General features: G+C 55.9%; 1 protein-coding gene across 1 annotated transcript; it reads right to left on the bottom strand.

The window, feature by feature from the left end:
• Nucleotides 1-935: 935 nt before the first annotated feature.
• ITM2C (integral membrane protein 2C) lies at nt 936-14,313 on the bottom strand. Its single transcript, XM_032355131.1, has 6 exons — nt 14,065-14,313; nt 6,565-6,705; nt 4,541-4,729; nt 3,282-3,392; nt 2,664-2,814; nt 936-2,145 (listed from the first exon to the last, which is right to left on the bottom strand). The coding sequence occupies exons 1-6, from the start codon at nt 14,182-14,184 to the stop codon at nt 2,054-2,056; spliced, it is 804 nt and encodes a 267-aa protein (XP_032211022.1). The 5' UTR covers nt 14,185-14,313; the 3' UTR covers nt 936-2,053.
• Nucleotides 14,314-18,690: the final 4,377 nt, after the last annotated feature.

The following is an 18,690-nucleotide window of genomic DNA, read 5'->3' as shown; positions in this document are numbered from 1 at the left end:
AGGGTCCTGGGATCGAGTCCCGCATCGGGCTCTCTGCTCAGCAGGGAGCCTGCTTCCTCCTCTCTCTCTCTGCCTGCCTCTCTGCCTACTTGTGATCTCTCTCTGTCAAATAAATAAATAAAATCTTTAAAAAAAAAAAAAGAACCCACACAATGCCCCCCATTAAATTTCCTTACATTTAACACAATCTCCAGGCCCTCCATTGTTCCATTGACCTTCTCCTTTGCTACATGTAACTCCTTAATTACGGTAGGTTATAATGCTTAATACCCAGAGGCTGTTCTTTCCCCTTCTGAGGTTTTACCAGACCATTCCCCATGTTGACTTTCCCAAAAAGAACTGTGTCAAGTTATACAATAAATCCTATCAGCATTATGTGATTGCACTGCATGTAGATTGACGTCTGGGCAAGACTGCCTTTGAGAACAAGGGTGTGTCTGCACTAACCTGAGTCATTCATGTCCCTCACAGGATTACTGAGCCAGACCAGCCCCAAGGGCGTCGGCACCCACACTTGCCCCAGGTCCTGCCTCTGGGGTCCCCCCACCCCTCCACCCCGGCCAGGGCTCTGGGCTGCCTCTCCCACCGCTTCCTTCCCTGCAGAATACGACCCCGTGACTCAGGACAACCTAGCTCAGATCCTGAAACCGTGAAGAACACTACATCGTCCTTGTGCTTAAGGACAAGCAATAATGATGTCATCTTGCGTGTGGAACTAAATGGGGTGGTTTATGGGCACTTGAAAGCAGCATGACCTTGGGTGAGTTACTTCCGGTATCCAAACCCCTTCCTCCTCTTCCCTGTGCAACGTGAATCCACCTGGCTTGGTGAGCTGTGAGGACTGAGGGGACACGGACCCTCTTCAGCTGAACCCGGGAACGGCCCCACCTCGGCCCACTGGGCGCCCACCCCTCCCTGCTGCTCCCAAGTCAAGGTCAGAAGGCAAAGATTTTTATTGTTCTACAGACACTTCTGAAAAGGGATCTAGTTGAGAAAATATACAAAGCATTTCAGAGTTTCATCTCCAGAGAGCACCTGAGTCTGACTGGAGGTGTGGAAACCTCCTCTTCCAGGCTCAGGGCTGAGAACGGTTAGCATATTGAATGATCAGTAAAAACATGCAAAAGTGAGAAGGAAAAGGAAAAAAAGGCTGCATTCCCCCAAAGCCGAGGGGGATGGAGTTTCAGAACGAGGAGGTGGCAGGGTGTACAAGTACCAGGTGGCTCTCCCTTTCCCCCACATTGTCTTCTTAAACAGCTCCAAGCTTGGAGAAAGCAACGAGCCCACCCCCTCGGCTCTGCTCAGTGCTCAGCCCCACAGGGCTGCCTGCATACAGGGGGAGCATGGTCCCCCTCTGTCCCATCCCCGTGGCCATGGCCGCAGGACCCCGTGCTTGTGCTCCTGGGGGCCCTGGCTCCTCTCTTCTTTGGTTCCACTCGGAGAACGATTGTGCTTAACAGACTCAATCCCACCCCTCACTCCCAGGCTCCTGCTGGTGGGCTGAAGGCACTGACAGGAGTCCTGCGGGGAGCCCCAGGACCCCACCTTCCCTTGTGCTCTGGGTGGGTCTGTCCCTGGGCACCTGCCCCCATCCTCATCCCAGATCCGGGAATCTGGACACGGGACTGTCCAAGGAACAAGCCTCTGCGGACTTCCCCAACTGTGCAGACATTTCTGAACCCCGCACCACATCCCTCCCCTGTCCCCTTGCCCAGGTCCCCCATGAGCGCAGCCTCTCCATCCAGCCCATCTCCTGGGCTGCCAGCACAGCTCTGGGCCGGCCCTGGCGGACCCGCCTGCAGAACGGTGGTCACGGAAACCACCCTGTGCCACCCTCCTGTCCCCCAAACCTGGGAGCTCAGAAGAGGTGGGGCCTCGAGAGGTCACGGCTCTGGTACAAGGAGGCGGGCGGGGCTGGAAAGGAACCAGGAGACACGTCACGTCTATGGAAAAGTGTCCAAAGTACAAGCTAAGCGAGGGGAAGGAGGAGGGCCAGGGTGGCCAGAAGAGAAACAAGGACGAGGGCAGGGGTGGGGCCAGGAAGGGGAGGCCCTCACACCACCCCGCAGATGAGGGTCTCCACCACGAAGGTGTTCTCGAAGTGGCGGATGGCGTTGCAGTTCTTGGCCCCTCGCTTGTTGATCCCTGGGAGAGAAGAGAGAAGCTCAGTGAGGACTGTACCCCTGCCCAGAGCTGGCTGGGCCACAGACGTCACCAGCCTTGGAACCCGAGGGGGACCTCCGGAGCCTGGGAGCAGGGAGGAATAGGCGGCCCGTGTGAGGACACCCAGACTCACCCAGGGACCGTGCACTGAAGGGACAAGAGAGCTCGAGAGCTGGAGTCACGCAGCTCAGCTCTGCCCCCTTCCCTGTTGTGTGACCTCAGGGGTGTTCCTTAACCTCTCTGCCCCTCCGCTGCCTCATCTTTCAAGGGGCACCAAAAATAACGATGAGATGACAGCAACAGACACGCTCCTAGCAGGACGTAAGGAGCGTGAACCGAGGCCTGGCCCAGGGGAAGTGCTGAGTTACCATCAGCCGCTAGTATCGCTCTGCTCTGAGCTCCCCGACAGCTGGGCTATAGCCCCCTGGCCAGGCACCCGGGCCCACAGCTGTGGCCCAAAGCTCAGGGCAGGAGCCCGGACGGGAGGAGCTGCCACTCACGCCTCCGGGTAGCTCGGCGCCGCAGCCGGTAGGTGTCCTTCCCGTTGCACAGGTGGTAGATGAAGGAGCCCAGGGCCTCCTTGTCGCTGACGTGCTCTGTCACCACCATCTCCTCCTGGATGATGTACGTCTGTGGGAGGTAGGTCCCCCTCTGCGGAGAGCGTGGGCTCAGTGCCGGGCCAGCACACAGGGCTCTCCAGCTCCCCTGCCCACCGTCCTGCTCCCTCAGAGTCCCCCGCCACCTGAAATGCCCGTCCACACCGCCCACGTCCCCATCCACGGCCCTCATGGCTCGCCCTCTGGACACTTCCAGGTGGCTTCCGGTTGTGCCCCAGTGCTGCACGTGGGGGTTCTCTGTACTGCCAAAGTGGGGCATGACTTAGGGGGCTGAGGAAGCTGGTCTCGGGGCCCTTCACGAGAGAGGGAGGGAGGCAGAGAGTGGTAGGGAGAAGGAAAGGAGAGGCATTGACTTGGGGTGTGGGAGAAGATGGAGGGGCACGGGCTGATCTGGGGTGCCAGGCCCAGCTGGCAGCAAGCCCCCCCAGCAGGAACCTCCCTTGCCCCAGGCCTGGCGTCCACAGGGGAGCGCGGCAAGGTGCCATGAGGGCTCCCGCTCACCTTCACATTCATGAGGAGCTCCCAGAAGTTTCGGGGGGGCAGCACAATGGTGGTGTTGAGCTCAATAACATAGCACTTGTCCAGGGAGATGTCATGGTAGGCGGTGAGGCCCTGGGTGGAAAGAGCGGCCAGGTCAGGCTCTGCAGGCAAGGGCCTGGCCCTGGTGGGCTGGGAGGCCCTTGGCCAGCTGAGATACCAGCCCACTGTGCCAGTAGGAGATGGCCCCGATGCTCGCTCGCCACCTCGCCCGTGTCTGCGGGAGCTCCCCCGCGCTACATGAGAAACACCAAGTGCCCGGCGCCTCAGCTGTCAGAAGGGCTCATCTCCTGGGGTCCCAGAGCTGGGGTTTGTGGAAGACAGTAATGGTCCATGTGTGTCTTTCATCACCCCGTGAGGTCCTATCGCCCCTGCGGATAGCCTGGACCCTCAGCCAGAGGCGCTCCGTCCCTGGTTCCCCATGGGCTCCAGCAACAAGAATGTCTAGAACACAGAGCAAAGGGATTGTTCTGGAGAATTCCTAGGAAGCTCTGGGAGGCAAGTACGGGGGTGGCGGGGACAAACAGCTGGAGAGCCCGTGTCTCACTGGCCTCAAGACTTTCTCACTGGTGACAGGAGTGAGAAGGGTGGGTGAAGCATCTGCAGGCTCCTTGCTCTGTGGGGGTGTGCTTCTCCCTCTCCCACTGCCCCTCCCCTGATCCCTGCTGGTGCTCTCACCCAAATAAATAAATAAAATTTAAAAAAAAAAAAAAAGAAGCAGCACAAAAGATGGTTATGTCTGGGGAGGGGATATGGGCTGGGGCGAGGGGCACAAGGGAACCTTCTGGGGTGCTGGCACAAATCCAAATCTTGCTCTGGGGGGCATTCCACGTAGCCACTAAGCTGTATGCTTAATGCCCTTGACAGGAGGCACACTATGCCTCTGGAAAACGTCAACACAAAACACCCTGTTAAAGAGAACACTGGCTTAGCCCATGACGGCCGTGTCTGCAGCGGTCAGGTGGCCGAGGACAAAACCCACCACAGCTAGTTCATGTCCAGCGGTAAACACACCTCTCGAACAAAAGTAGGGTCTTTAAAATCCTGCACAACCTAACCCGCAGCGCCTGCCACCACACAGGACCTACTCAAAGGAGGTACTGGGGACACGGGCCTTCTCCTCTTGCTCCAGTTCTCCTTTCTCATGACCCTTGGCGGAAGGGGGGCTCTGGGTCGTCAGGACACCCTTCCACCACGGCTGCCCCAGCCCCGGCCGGCCTCACCCGCTGGAAGTCATGAATGATGTCTGCGGGGTCCCCGCCGCCGAACTGGGGCACGGGCACGTTGATGCGCTCATAGTTCTCTTCGAGGTAGATCTTCACGTCCTCCTCCAGCTCCAACCGTGTGCGGGCCTGGGAGGACAGGGAGTCCTCGTAGAGAACCCCGCAGTGGAAGAAGTTGTCTCGGGCCAGCTGAGGAGGGGAGAGACAGACCGACCGGTCACACGGCACCCTCGCTGCAGCCACCCTTCCTACCCTGCCGACCCCACCACGCCAACGAGCCCAGGGCCTCAGCGAGTGGCAAGAGTGGGACAGTGAGATCCATTTCCCAGATGGAGACACTGAGAAACATGGGGAGTCAGGGAGAGGGAGGGTGAGCCGGCTTTGCCTTGTCCTAGGTAGACCGGCTCCTTGGCTCTCGGGGCAAACAAAGGAGCCCTGGATTGAACTGTGGGGCGCTCAGGAGCCAGGAAGAGTCACCAAGAGGCAGCCAGCCTCACACCAGTCCCACCACCTTCCCTGGACCCTGTTCCCCCTGAGCAATCCTGGCAAACACTGTGCCCCTATGTGAACAGTCAGCCGAATCGCCCCCCCCCCCACGCCCCATCAAGGGTGGGGAGGCGTGTGCCATGACTGCGGCCAAGCAGCTGAGCCCGTGGATCTTTGTGCCCACCTGTCCCTCTCCAGCCACCCCCCCCCCCCGCCCATCTGTGCAGGGACTACAAGCCTGCCATCAGCAGAACTGCCCTTTCTCCTTTTTCGTGTGAGCTCTCCCTGGGTGTGTGTGTGTGTGTCTGTGTGTGTGTGAATCATCACACATGAATCATACTGTCCAGGGCACAGACTTGGAGGCTGCTCCGAGGTGCCCCCATTCCCCAGCCAATGGGGTGGGGTGAGGAGCCCCAGGAGAGCACAGGTTGGAGCTGGGAACAGAGGGGACCAGGAGCCCTCAGGAAGGGCCCATGGGTGGGGGAGCGAGAACCAGGAACATATGGGGAGCTGGCTGTGGAGGGGGACGATGGGGAAGGGGGCGACGAAAAAAGGGGAGGCAGCAGGTGTGCAGGAGCTGAGGCTTCCAGGGCAAAATCACATGGAATACAAAAACTCTTCAGTAATTTCTATCATGGAAAAAAATGAAGTAACTAAGTTAAAAACCACTGCTTGAAGGTGGGAAGGGGTCACTTGGGTCATAAATGACTGGCAATTCTCAGCCCCGTTGTCACTCTGGAATTCCCTGTGTGTTGCCCTTACCGTTATTCTTTTGAGCTGTAATTGATCTACCTTGGTGGCCCCGTCTCCCTCCCAGGTCTGACTGATCGCAAGGTCACTGTGACCGTGACTGTGACCACTTCTTCTACCCATCTGCAGGCCCTCACCGGCTGTGGGAGCATGTAGCTGGGGACCCAGGATGCTCTCATGGGCAGTGGAGGCCACCCTTGCAAGACGAGGTGGTGGGCGATCTGTCCATTAACCCACGGTCTGCCTTCCTTGTTTTATAACCCAAATAAACGTCCAAGGAACGGAAGTCCTTAAAACATGATCCTTGGGCACAGGGTTTGGCTCTGAAGGGATCCCAGAGTTCTAGTTTCTGCTGGATCTGAGTGTCTGGTGAAAACATTCCAGGGAGCCAGTGCGGGAAGGGGCCAAAGATTCCCCTCCCAGCGCCCCCACTGCTAACTGTGCTCCTGGGAGAGCTCCCTGTTGGGCCTCAGCTGTGTCTGAAGACAGTAAGGACAGTCCACCAGGGGCCGTGGGAGTCAAGAGGACAGGGCTCCCCGTTCCTGTCTCCAGAACCAGGCAAGGGGCCAGGTGGGCTGGTGTCTGCCCAGGGCGGCCCCATATAGGAAGGATGCGGGGCTTCTGGGCTTGGCTAGGCACCCACTTCCACCCATGGGGCAGGTCACTTGCTGCCCCTCCCCTATAAGCCCCAAGCCCCTGGTACTCAACTGCCCATGCTGCCCTCCTGACACCTCCCTGCAAACACCGCCTTTCCCAGAGCCCAGTGCCTCCCTCCTCCCTGGCCTCACCTGTGCGAGGAAGAAGTATCTGTAGATGTAGACGGAGGCGAACACGAGGCCCATGAGCAGCACGACCATGCCCATTGACAGGTAGCAGACGCCGCCCACAGAGCCCCCCTTCTTGTAGCGCTGCGGGGGGGGCCGCTCCTCCTGTGGGTGGCAGGGCCGGCTCAGACAGATGGTGGTCCTGTAGCTCCCGGAATCCTCCCGCCCCCTTCCCAAAGTGAGATTCCACTGTGCTGGCCGGGACTGAGCCTTGGGAAAGTTGGGGGGAGGTGGTGGGGATGATGGTGGGGGAGGGGGAAGGGCAGTGCTGGGGACTCACACAGCATCATCTGGAAGGGATGCCTTGTCAGGGCCTCCCCAGTCTCCTCCCAGGTAAAGACAAACTGAGACCCACATGGCAGCCGCAGAGAATGACCCCCGAGGACCAAGCAGGCCCCGCTGGATTGCCCGGGCCATTATCTTCATTATCTCCCAGCTGTGGTCACAGTATACTCTCTTAAACACAGAATGGGGGAAGCACAGACATGGCCTTATCATTGCACCAGACCCAGGAACCTGCAGGAATCGGGGTGCACTTGGCAGGCTGGGGCCGCTGCTCTGGGCCATGGGGAGCCAGGGAAAGCTTCGGAGCCACCCAAAGGTGGCAGTGCACAGGGCAGACGGGGACTGGGGCCATGGGAGGTGGCTTCTGGGCTCCACCGAGAAGGCCGTGGCAGGGAGTGCTCGCTGGCATTGCAGGAGGCCCATGGGGTCTGGGCACTGTGCTGGACTCCCTCGAGCTGGGCAGCCCTGAGCACACCATCCCCGTGGGCACAGCTCAGCCTGCAGGGGGCCAGCCACGGCCCCACGCTGGCAACTGGCCTGCAGCTTCAAGCAGGCTGGCAGGAGTGGAGCCTGAAGAGTGGAGTATGGAGGCTTCCGGAAGCTCCTGGAAAAAACCTGCTGCGGGGAGCCAGACGGGCTCAGGACAGTAGCCTCAGGGTTGCCAAGAAGCAGCAAGTTAAAAGGACCTTACTCTGGGCCACACACATCTGGGCTGGTGGAGCACGGTGTGCGTGTAGATTTAGGAACACTGCTTGACCAGCAGGACTGGTCTGAGTGTGTCATGATTCAGGCCCTTCAGGAGCTGCATGACCTCGGCCACCTCTCATGTCTGTGACTGTCGTCCCCCTAGCCCTGCCCTCCCCCATCTTGAGAGCTGTTGTAGAAGACCCTGCCCGCCCCGGCCTCCACTGGCCCCATTCAATCCCTCCTCCACGGGGTCCAGATAGTCAGGGTGAGAGAGGAGTCCAGTCCCAAGAACACGCAGCCTCCAGGAGCTCCAGGAGGCAGTGTGGGGTAAGGGAAGGAGTTCCAGCCTGGAACAAGCTTCTCCACGTATGTATGCCAACTGCCTGCTTAGCCCCCTTTGTGCCATTAGTTCTCTCTCTCTTTACCCTGGGGGCTGGGGACACAGCTCAGGTCCAAGTGACTTGGGACAGATAGGCCCCTATCTCTCAGCACAGCACAGGGGGCCTAGCCTGGGGGGTGGGTGGGGCACGGGGCCTGTTGTGCTGCTCAGGTCCCAATCCCTTAAGGCCCCCTGGCTTAGAGAATACAGGGTATGGGGCCCAAGCCTTCGGGAGCAATGGGGCGTACCATCAGAGGGGCAGATGTCTCCCTGACTGGGGCTCTCCCACTCACCCACACCCAGGTAAACGACAAAAACCCCTGGAGCCCCTCCACCCCCCGGCACATCCATCACCAGACCAGCTAGCTAGCCCCCAGCCTCTGCACCACGGGACGGAGACATGGGGCAGGAAGGTGCCCCGGCCCATTGTGGTCCCCAACACCTCCGTCTGCCCTCCAGGGAACTCGCCTGGCAGGGATGGGAGGCCAAACCCATGGCCCTGAACTCACTACCTGAGTGCTGGGGCTCCCACGACCCCAGCCCTGCCTGAGTTCAAGACCAGAGAGACACCTGCCTGGCTGGCATCTGCTCAGCACCCTGGGTTTCCCTGGGGTTCCCTAACCAAGGTCCCATGGGGACAGCTGCTACCACAGGGGGGCCCAATGAGGAGCAAGCCCACCAGAGGCTCCTGCAGATGCGATGGTGGCCTTTCCACTCCTCCAGAGTCCCGAGTGGGTCCCAAAGAACCATGGCCGACCTGGGAGACAGGCCAGGCTGCCTGCATCAGCGGGGGGATCCTGCCCTGGGGGTGGGACATTCACCAGCAGTGGGGTGAGGAGGGACCAGAAGTTGAGAGAGGGCCCAGCAGGGACTCCTTTCCCCTGTGAGGGGAGCATCAACAGCCCCCCACCCCCAGCCTCTCTCTGGAAATGTGAAGACAAAGGGATTAAAGGAGACAAAGAACACGAAAGCCCTTTGTCAAGGATGAAGTGCTGGATAAAACAGCCGATCTTTCTCCACTGAGCCTCTCCTTTGCAGGGCTGTGGCCTCGGACAGCTGTTGAGGCTGCACACTGGCCATGCATTCAGGAAAACTGGAGACGCAAGCTTGTAAGAGCTGCTTTTAAAAGAACAAAACAAAACAGAGTCAAGGGCCACCAGCAAGTGAGCCTCAGAGTCCGCCCCAACGAAGTTCACAAACAAGGCCTCTGGTTTGAAGGCAGCCTTTCTGCTTCTGGTGGGGGGTGGGGAGGGGGTGTTTCTGAGGGCCTGGAAGGGGTGGACATGGTGGTGGCTAGGCAGCCGGCCCAGGAGAAAATGGCCTCCAAGAGGTCCCTGGATACTACCCTGCGTCCTTACTCTGGGAGGTGTCACTGGGAAGGCTGAGGACCGCCCACTTTTCCTAGATGTGCAGTGGACAAACGCCTCACGTGTCTGGGGCTAACAACTCCTGATCCCACCACTGCTGACCACCCCCCACTGCGTAGTGAGACACAGCTGCCCTGTTCCCCTCCCCAGCCCACACCCCACCCACAGACAGGGCCCAGATCCCAGAGGCCTCATGACTGAGCTGCCGGCTGGAAGGGAAAGCAGGACTAGACCTTGCCAGAAGGCAGACGGGGAGCCATGGATGTCCCTGCTTTGAGACAAAAGGGACTTCAGACACCAACGTCCACACGGGAGAGAGGGCCCCTGAATCATTCCCGGGAAGGCCCATTGCTTATGGGGTCCCCCCACCACACAACAGAGAACCTGGGGGTTGGGGCCTGGCTCACCCAGTCCCTGGAGAGGCCTGCTTCCTGAGACCATCCCCCCACCCCAGCTGCTTCACCTGTCATGCTGGACACTCAGGGAAATGCCACCCCCCACAGGGAGCAGCCAGGCCTCTGTTGGTGGGGGGGGCTTCCATTTAGAAAGTAGAAAAACACTGCCTCCTGTTTCCAAGGCAACAGGGCTTTCTGAGCAAAGTGCCTGGCTGTGCACTCGTGTGGGGCATGTGAGCCGGCCGTCCAGGACCCAGAGGGGCCCGGCCTGCCCGGCCCCTGCACTGAGGCCTGCAATGGCGCTCATTAAATGGTTTCCCAAAGCCAGGGCCACCGCCGTTAAGGGGAGCCCAGCCAACTGGAGCATTAACTCAGCGGACTCCCAGGGCTCCCGAGGAGCCCCCCAGCTACAGTTCCTCGGTAACAATGTCCAAATTAACTGCAAGCAGATTAAACTACAATTGCAGGCGGCTGAGAGGAGGCTGGCGGGGAGCCAGGAACGCACTTGCTGCAGCCCAGGCCCACAGCTGGAAGGGGAGGGGCTCTTGCCTGGCCCTTCTCAGCTTTAGTTCCCCTCAGAAGCTCGCTTCCGGGGCTGCAGACCAGATTCAAGGTCACTAATGTGTTGTGTATGAGAGAGAGAGAGACAGACAGACACACTGAGTGGAGGTGGCGGGGGTGGGGGGGCATCGGAGCCCACAGAGCTGGGTACATGCCAACAGGGCATCATGGAACCCCGTTCCTGTCCTGTGCGGGACCCCCGAAAACTCCCACACCACCCACTGCTCTGAGTCCACTTGCTTCCTGGCACTGAAGATGAGACTTCAGGGAACAGAGGCTCCAAAGGAGGAGCGGCAAAGCTGGAGGCTGGAAGAGCTCTCCTGGGGGACAGAGAACTTGGAAAGGGTGTGTGTTGGGGGGGTGGGAGCTGGGCTGCGCCTCCATGATTTTACCATAAACATTTTTTTTTTTCCTAGGAGGAACTCAGCCTCCCCGGCAGTCTGCTGACAGCCTTGAAACATGCAGGGACCGGCCCAGAAAAGTGAAAAGAGAAAAAATAGAGGAGGGAAGAGAAGAGCCACTGCGGTGTGTTCGAAAGCCCAGGGGCCCCTGGGAAGGCCCAGGGCAGGCTAGGGAGGGGATGACGGAAGCCCCCACCCCACCCCAGCGCAGGACGGGGGGTGGGGGGGGGGGCAGGACCACCTTCTCACAATAGTCCCTCAGCTCACCCACAAAGCCAGCGGGTACTGGGGACCTGGGGCAGGAGCTCCAAGCCCGGTCAGTTCCGCCCTCCCGGCTGGCAGGGGACCCTCCCCCGACCACTCCGGGAGACCTGGTTCCCTCCGCCAAGGGCCTGAGGCCGGGACGTGGAGAGTGAAATCTGATCCCCAGGTATGCAGGCTGGGGGTAGGGGGCGATGCAGAAGCCAGGAATCAAAGGCAAAGCCAAGGAGAAAACTAGCCATTGCTGGAGAGATGACGGTGTTGAACGTGTCTCTCTGCTCTTGCAGACCCCCAGCCCAGTCCGGTCTGCACAAGCCTACACCTGGCTGCCTGAGTGTGCACGCACTCGTGCGCGCGCGCGCACCCGCAGGTAGATCGAGGGGAGAGCGGAGGAGCTGGGCAAAGAGGTCCAGCGCCGGCCGCAGGCCTCCAAAGGGGAAGAAGGATCAAGTCAGCGCGTGCTGAGAGGATGCTTCTCGGCCAGCCCACTTGGCTCCCCGCCAGTCGCCCATCAGCCCATCAGCGCAGGCTTCTCATTACCTCTGAGGCAAGCGCCAAGGGGAGGGTGGGCAGCTGGAGGCCCAGCTGGGTCCCCACCCCCACCCCCTCCCAGCCCACTGAGGCACTTCCTTCCAGCAGCAGGTCTGGGGACAGAATCCTCCTTGTATTGGAGTTTTTTGCTCAGAAGCAGTGGGGAGCCCTGCTGTGAGCTGGCAGCCACCGCCTCACCCCAGTCCCCCGGGCTGTGCCCAGGTGGACATTTTCCTAGAACATCCACAGGGCATTCACAAACTCATCGGTTCACCAAGTAGTCCTTCTGGTGCTTTAGATCTGATTTTTGAGTCCAGTTCAGTAACCAAGGAGGGCCCTTGGTTCCCCTTGGCCAGAAGAAACCTAATAAGCTTTCCTCTGCATCCCCATCAGCATGGGGCCAACCTCAAATGCTCTTGACAAAGGAGAAGTCTGGTGGCAGGCCCACCTGTCCCACCTGCCTTCAGTTTCAGTGCCCTAAGGTCGGAAACCTGGGCACCTGCTGTGCTCACCACCACAGACTCCCAAGTCAAGGTGGGGTGGAGTAGGGTGGGGAGGATGGATGTGCCCCTTAACCACGTGAGGGCACACCAGGCCCAGAGCAGTGAAATCTCTTCCCCCTTCCCCAGCTCCAATTCCAGTGGGCGACTGGCAGAACCAACATGTCACACCCAAAGCCCCCACTGTATCACCTTGGGGCCTTAGGGGGCTATGATCACTTACTGATAAGTAGTTCTGTCCTAGAGGGGCCAGAATTTTAATCCTCCTGGGCCCCCAGTGCTCCTCCATGCCAAATTAAGACAGCCAGGAGACCCTGCACAACTAAGGTTTGGGAGGCAGGCTCCTGGCCATTACAAACAGCACCGGGAAGATGTTGATATTTCCATTTCACGCTGGGTGAGGGGAAGAGAGGACGCTGGCTATCCGCGCCAGGAGCTGTCAGTCAGCACCCAGGGATGCGGGCATCATCCAGGCCCACCCACATAGTGGGCACGGACAGTGTGCCACTCCTGTGAGATCGTTCTGCTCCCTCCCTGGGCTGAGACAGGGCAGGAAGCTGTCACCCCTCAGTGAAGGGTGGAAGGAGGCTTCCAAACTTTTAAAGCAGCAGACCATGGTTTTCAAATACAGAATGCCCCCAGCCCACTTGAACATGGGATGCAGATGGAGTTGCATGATGGACCAGCCTAGGTGGTCCCCCATGATGCAGTGACCACACCAGGGCAGGGGAGCCGGCCTGTGGCTCCTCGTGCATTCCTCACTGCATCTTTGCTGGGGATGTGACACCCACCTGCGAGGCCCCTCTTAAGTGTCCCCTCTTTCACTGGCTAGGGCCCAGGTCTTCCCCTGCAGCACCACCCCCCCAACCCGGGTTGAATCTGAGGCAAAGGCTGAATCTGAGCCACAAAACTTGGGGAGGGACCTTGGCGCTAAGGAAGCCTCATCAGAAGCTAGCAGCGGGCAGAGAGGAGGAGTGGACAAAGACTTTGGAAGTCCAGTCTAGATGCGACTGCTTGGTGCACCCCAAGAGCGCCGAAACGATGGCTACGTGGACACCTTTGCCGGAGTACGATACAGCCTGGCTGGACCAGCTCTCCCACCTTTCCCCTCGCCTCGCCTTCCTGCCTGCCACGCGTCCTGCCCTCTCCGGGTCAGACACCACGCAGCTCAGACAGTTTTCCACTGGCGGAAATGCCTTCTCTTCCCCCGACTGGCGGGAAGGGGGAGGAGGGGGAGGACGCCCGAGGAGGCGGGGTGCACGGAGGCCCGCCCCCACAAAGAGCCTCCGGGATGCGGGAGGGCACCAGGGCAGTGAAGGAGCCTCCCCGCGGAATGGAGGGAGCAGGCCAGAGCGAGAGCATGGACAGGAAGGAAGAGGGGAGCAAGGAGGTCCAGACGGCAGGGGGTGGAGTGAGATCCGGGGGCCTGGCCTCATAACCTCGAACCTCGAACCTCAAACCTCGAATCCCAGACATGCAGCCGGGCCGATTCTGGTTTATTTCCATTTCATCACTTTCTGGTCCACCAATTCAGGTGCAGACCAGCAGCATACTCCCAGCCCTCGTCTGGGACGAAGTCAACGGCCCCTCCCCCGCTTCGTTGGCACCAGACTCTCACCCCCCCCCCCCGCCGCCCCCAACCATTCCCCACCAATCCTGACCCACCTCCCTACTTTGGGGAAACAACGTCCAACCCTCCTCCCATCCCCCACCCGGGGCTCGACTCTCAGCCCCTCCCTCTTGATTAGAAACAGACGCATACCCCCCACCAGCATTCCCCCAACTTCTTCCTACCGGCCCCTTCCCCAGTCTTGGGGCCAGCCGCTTAGGGCCCCTCCACATCTGGAAGAGACCTCGAGCGCTTTCCCACCTGGGGACCAGCAACTCAGACCCCTCCTACTTCTCGGACTTTTGCTTTCGGCTGCCGCTTTAGGAGAGGACCGAAGCCCCCTCCCCACTTTGGGATGGAGGCCCCATTCCGGACCCTCACTCCCTCCGGTCTCGGCTCCGGGACCCCGATACGCCTTGAACAGTTCCCGGGGCCGGCTGGGCGTGCCTTGCCTCCGACTCCAGCCTGAGTCCCCCGGCCCCTCTTACCCGAGCGGGCGTCAGCAGGATCTCGGCAGCTGGGGCCGGCGCCGCGGCCGACGCCGACGCCTTATCGGCCTTGTCGCCCTTGATGCCAGCCACGGCAGGCTGAAAGCTGATCTTCACCATGGCTGCGCCCGGCCGCGCGTCCGCCCTGCAGCCTCGGCCCGTGCAGCCTCTGCCCGTGCAGCCTCTATCTGTGCGACCGCCGCTCCGCGATCTGCAGGCACCGGAAGTTTGGCTGGTGTGCGCGTCCCTTTCCCTAACCCCGCCTCTAGTCTGCCCCGCCCCGCCCCGCCCCCCACCCGAGCGTCTGCGCCCCCTTCCCCCAGCCCCGCCCCGGGCGCGCAGTGACCCCTGCGGGGCGCGTCGCTCCGACGGTGGGACGGCTGAGGTTTGCTCGCACATTCACTCACTCGCTCGCTCACTCACTCACTCACTCACTCCCTCGCTCCATTCATCCACCCACCCACCCACCCACCATCCATCCATCCATCCATCCATCCATCCATCCATCCATCTATCCGTCCGTCCGTCCGTCCGTCCAATCAGGCATGGACTCAATCCCTTTCACAGCCTTATACCTTCCAGCTGCCTCGCCAAGACCGGCGACCCCACGACACTCTGTTAAAAGAGTGTTTATCTGGCAAATACAGCTTCTAGACAAATTCCCCGTCTTCATACCCTCCTCTTTGGAAACGCTGGTGCGTCCGCTGCTCCCTCCTCCCACCTGTCTCAGACCCAGGAGGAGGTTTCAAGTCCAGGTGCCTACCTGCCTGCATCCTGCATCCATCCAGGTCTCTTTCATATTCCATCATCCTCTTTCCTTCATTTTTCACTCCTGTAGAACCTTCCTGAGGGTCTGAGGGGATGTGTGCTAAGGCTGCTGGGAGTAGAGAAATTAGGGCAGCCTGCAGGTTCAGTGAGGGACCAGCACTGTTGCTCATTTCTTCCCTGTCCAGGAGGGCCTGGTGTGGCAGGAAGATCTGCGTGGTGGGTGACTGGAGGCTTGGGTTCTAGTCAAGACTCTGCCCCTGCAAAGCATCCGTGGTATTATGTAGGACCAGGAGCTGGGTTACTGGAGTTTCTCTTGGCACCCAAACTCTAGATCTTTCCTTACTGTTCCTGGCCCAGACTGGACTGTGGACAACATCCAGCAGCCCACACATAGCCTTGGGTTGAACACCAGCTTTCGGTTCTGCAGTTGACCAGGGAAGGCAGGAAAGTCTGAACTTGTTAAAGACAGTCCGAAGGCTTCCACTGACACCTACTACCTGTCAGGTCTTGGGTGGCTGCCTTGAGCCCCAGCTGTCCACATCCCAGACTCCAACATCCCGGGTCAGATCTGGGATGAACCTATCAGCCTTGAGGACAGACAGCTTGAGAAGGAAGATTTAACTGATGCTAAGGCTACCATCCTGGGAAACTGGGACAGGGAAAGGGAAAGTGGAAGAAAATGGTTTGGAGGCATATGAATTTGGTTAAGACCAGAGAGGAAGGGGTTATGGATTCTTGAGTCAACCAGTTCCAAGAACTCCTAGTTGAATCTTGGTGTTTGGAGAAGTTAAGTCCCAGCCCTTGGTTAGATTCCCACCCAGCATCGCCAACATACATTCTTCCACTCAGAAAGTGTTTCCCCAGAGCCCCTGCATGTCAATCATTGTGTTAATAATCCCTGTGGCAAAAGATAGAAAGCCCTACGATGCAACACGCAACCAAGGACCTAATCACATTCAACCTTCCACCTGCCAAAGTCTCATGTTTATGACATTTACCCACAATGCTTTGTTCTTTTTTATGGCTGAGTAACACTCTATTTTGTAAATATACCGCAACTGTCTGCCTCTTCTCTTGGTTATGGACATCTGGGTTGCTTTCAGTCTTCAGATATAATGAATAAAGGCTATAAAGAAATAAAGCATATTTCATTGACATTTGTTCTCATTTTTCTTAAGTAATAACATCACAAAGGTGAGGCAGGAACAGTCCACTCCAGGAGACAGGTGTATTTTATCACATGGCACCAATAAAATGAACCAATGTTTAGATGGCTTGGTTTTATTATTGTGTTTAAATTCTCTGCAGATATCACACCCCCTTGTTGCCTGACCTGGGGCGTATCACTCACACCACCCTGCCCCCACCTCGGTATACTACTGCTTAGGAGTGGAATTTTATTGTTTTATACTCTCACCAGCAATGGATGAGAGTTCCAGTTGCTCTACAATTTCACCAACATGGTACTGTCAGTCAGCTGATTTTAGTAATCTTAACTGATCTAACAAGTTGTGTCTTACTGTGGGCTTTTTGATTTTGGTTTTTTTTTTTTTTTGCTTTTTATTTTAGTGAGGGAGGCGGGAGGGGTAGAGGGAGGGGGAGAGAGAAAATCATAAGCAGGCTTCACGCCCAGTACGAAGCCCATTTGGGCTCAATCTCATAACCCTGTGATTGTGACCTGAGCCAAAATCAAGAGTTGGTCCCTTAACTGACTGAGCCACCCAGGTGCCCCCATCTTGTGGTTTTAATTTACATTTCCCCTGATGACTGATGTTGAGCTCCTTTTCTTATGTTTTTGACCTTTTGTATACCTTCTTTTATGAAATGTCTGTTCGAGTCTTTTGGTCATTTTAGAGGTTAGATTGTCTTTTTAATTATTGATTTGTAGGAGTTCATTGTATATTCTGGATATAAGCCTTTTGTCATATCTATTTATTATGAATATTTCCTCTCAGATTGTGGCTGGTCTTTTCATTTTCTTGATTTTGTCTTATGATGAGCAGAAGTTTATAGGTTTGATACAATTTAACATATCAATTTTTAATTTTATGGTTAGCACTTTCAGTGTTTTCTCTAAAAAAATCTTTGCTCACCCTGAAATTTTGAAGTTGTTTCATTTAGTGTGTTTTCTAATAAAAGCTTTGAAATTTTAGGCTGCACATATAGATCTATGATCTATTTTTAGTTGTCTTTCTTATTCTAGTGTAGGCTAGGAGTTAAGGTTTTGTTTTGTTTTCTATATGGTTATCCAGATGTTCCAGGATCATTTGTTTAATGAAATGGAAACTCCATTTTCCATTGAATTGCCTTGGTACTTTTGTAAAAATTGGTCAATAATTTCTATGTTGGCTTATTTCTGCACTCTGTTCTGTTACATTCTTCTATTTTTTTTCTACCCTTATGCCAATTCACACTATCTGGACTGCTGTAAACTTCTAGTAAGTCTTGAAATAAGGTAGTGTAAATCTTTTTCTTCTTTTCCAAGATTATTTTGGCCCTTCTAGGTCCATATAACCTTTAGAATTGGCTTGTCAAGTTCCACAAAATAAAACCGGTTAAATAGAAATTGGGTTTGAGTTGAATCTAGAGGTCAATTTGGGGGAAAACTGATGTCTTGACAATATCATATTTAAATCCATGAACATGGGATATCTGTCTGTTTTGTTTAGCTTCTCCTTAATTCTTTTCACCAATGTTTTGCAGGTTTCAATGCAGAGGTCTTAAGTGTCTCTTATTAGATTTATGCCTGAGTGTTTTATGTTTCTGATTCTATTACATTTATTATTTATGTCCTCTTCCAATTTTTTACTGGTAGTATATAGACATACAATTGATTTTGGAAAATTGATCTTTCTTTGCTAAATTTAATATATTTATTTGTCACAGTGTTTTTCTATAGATTCCTTGGGATTTCTAATATATATTCATGCCATCTGAGAACAAAGACAATTTTACTCCTTTTTCTCAATCTTTATGACTTTTATTACTTTTTTTCTAGCCTTATTGTTTCAGACTCTAAAATAGTGTCGAATAAAGTGTTAAGGGTAGACATCTTCATTTTTATTTCTCCTCTTAGGAGGAAAACGTTCTGTCTTTCAGTATGAATGTAATTTAGTTGTAGGTTTTTCATAGATGCCCTTTGTATTATTACCAGGGCTAATATACAGGCTGACACCATAACTTGGGTGGCTGAAAATAAAAAATGTATTGTTTCAAAGTTCTGGAAGCTCTAAGTCTCAAATCAAGGCTTCAGGGGCCCCTGGGTGGCTCAGTTGGTTAAGCATCTGACTCTTGCTTTCGGCTCAGGTCATGATCACATGGATTGTGGGTTGTGGGATTGAGCCCCATGTTAGGCTCTGAGCTCAGTCTGCTTTAAGAATCTCTCCCTCTGCCCCTCCCCCCATACATGTTTGTGTGCATGCGTGCACACACACACACACTCTCTCAAATAAATAAATGGATCTAAATAAATAAAATAAAATCAAGGTTTCAGTAGGATTATGCTTCCTCTTATCCCTATAGAGGAGAATCCTTCCTTCCCTCTTCTAGCTTCTGGTATTTGTTGACAGCCCTGGCATTACTTGACTTAGAGATACATCACTCTGATCTTTGCCTCCATTATCGCATGGCTTTCTTCTGCCTCTGCCTCTGTTTTCACATGACACTTTCCTCTTCTTATAAGAACACCCATCATGTTGGATTAGGACCCACCATAACAACCTCACCATAACTTGGTTATATCTGAAAAGACCCTATTTCCATATATAGTCACATGTACAGGTTGTTAGCATTTCAACACCTCTTTTTGGAAGACACAATTCAACCTGTAATATCCTTAATCATATTGAGGAAGTTCTC

Source organism: Mustela erminea, chromosome 8 (assembly GCF_009829155.1).
Source record: "Mustela erminea isolate mMusErm1 chromosome 8, mMusErm1.Pri, whole genome shotgun sequence".
In the NCBI taxonomy this organism is placed as follows: domain Eukaryota; kingdom Metazoa; phylum Chordata; class Mammalia; order Carnivora; family Mustelidae; genus Mustela; species Mustela erminea.
The sequence above is the reverse complement of the archived record's forward strand: the minus strand, read 5'-3'. Positions and strand labels throughout refer to the sequence as shown.

Bases quoted from the DNA above. Each gene is read 5' to 3' on its own strand.
- ITM2C (XM_032355131.1), bottom strand. From the start codon at position 14,184: ATGGTGAAGATCAGCTTTCAGCCTGCCGTGGCTGGCATCAAGGGCGAC. The intron at 3,393-4,540 runs GTGAGGCCGGCC...CTTTCCACCCAG, and splicing joins TCATTCATGACTTCCAGCGG to GGCCTCACCGCCTACCATGA. The intron at 2,146-2,663 runs GTGAGTGGCAGC...CTTCTCTCCCAG, and splicing joins GCGCCGAGCTACCCGGAGGC to GGATCAACAAGCGAGGGGCC.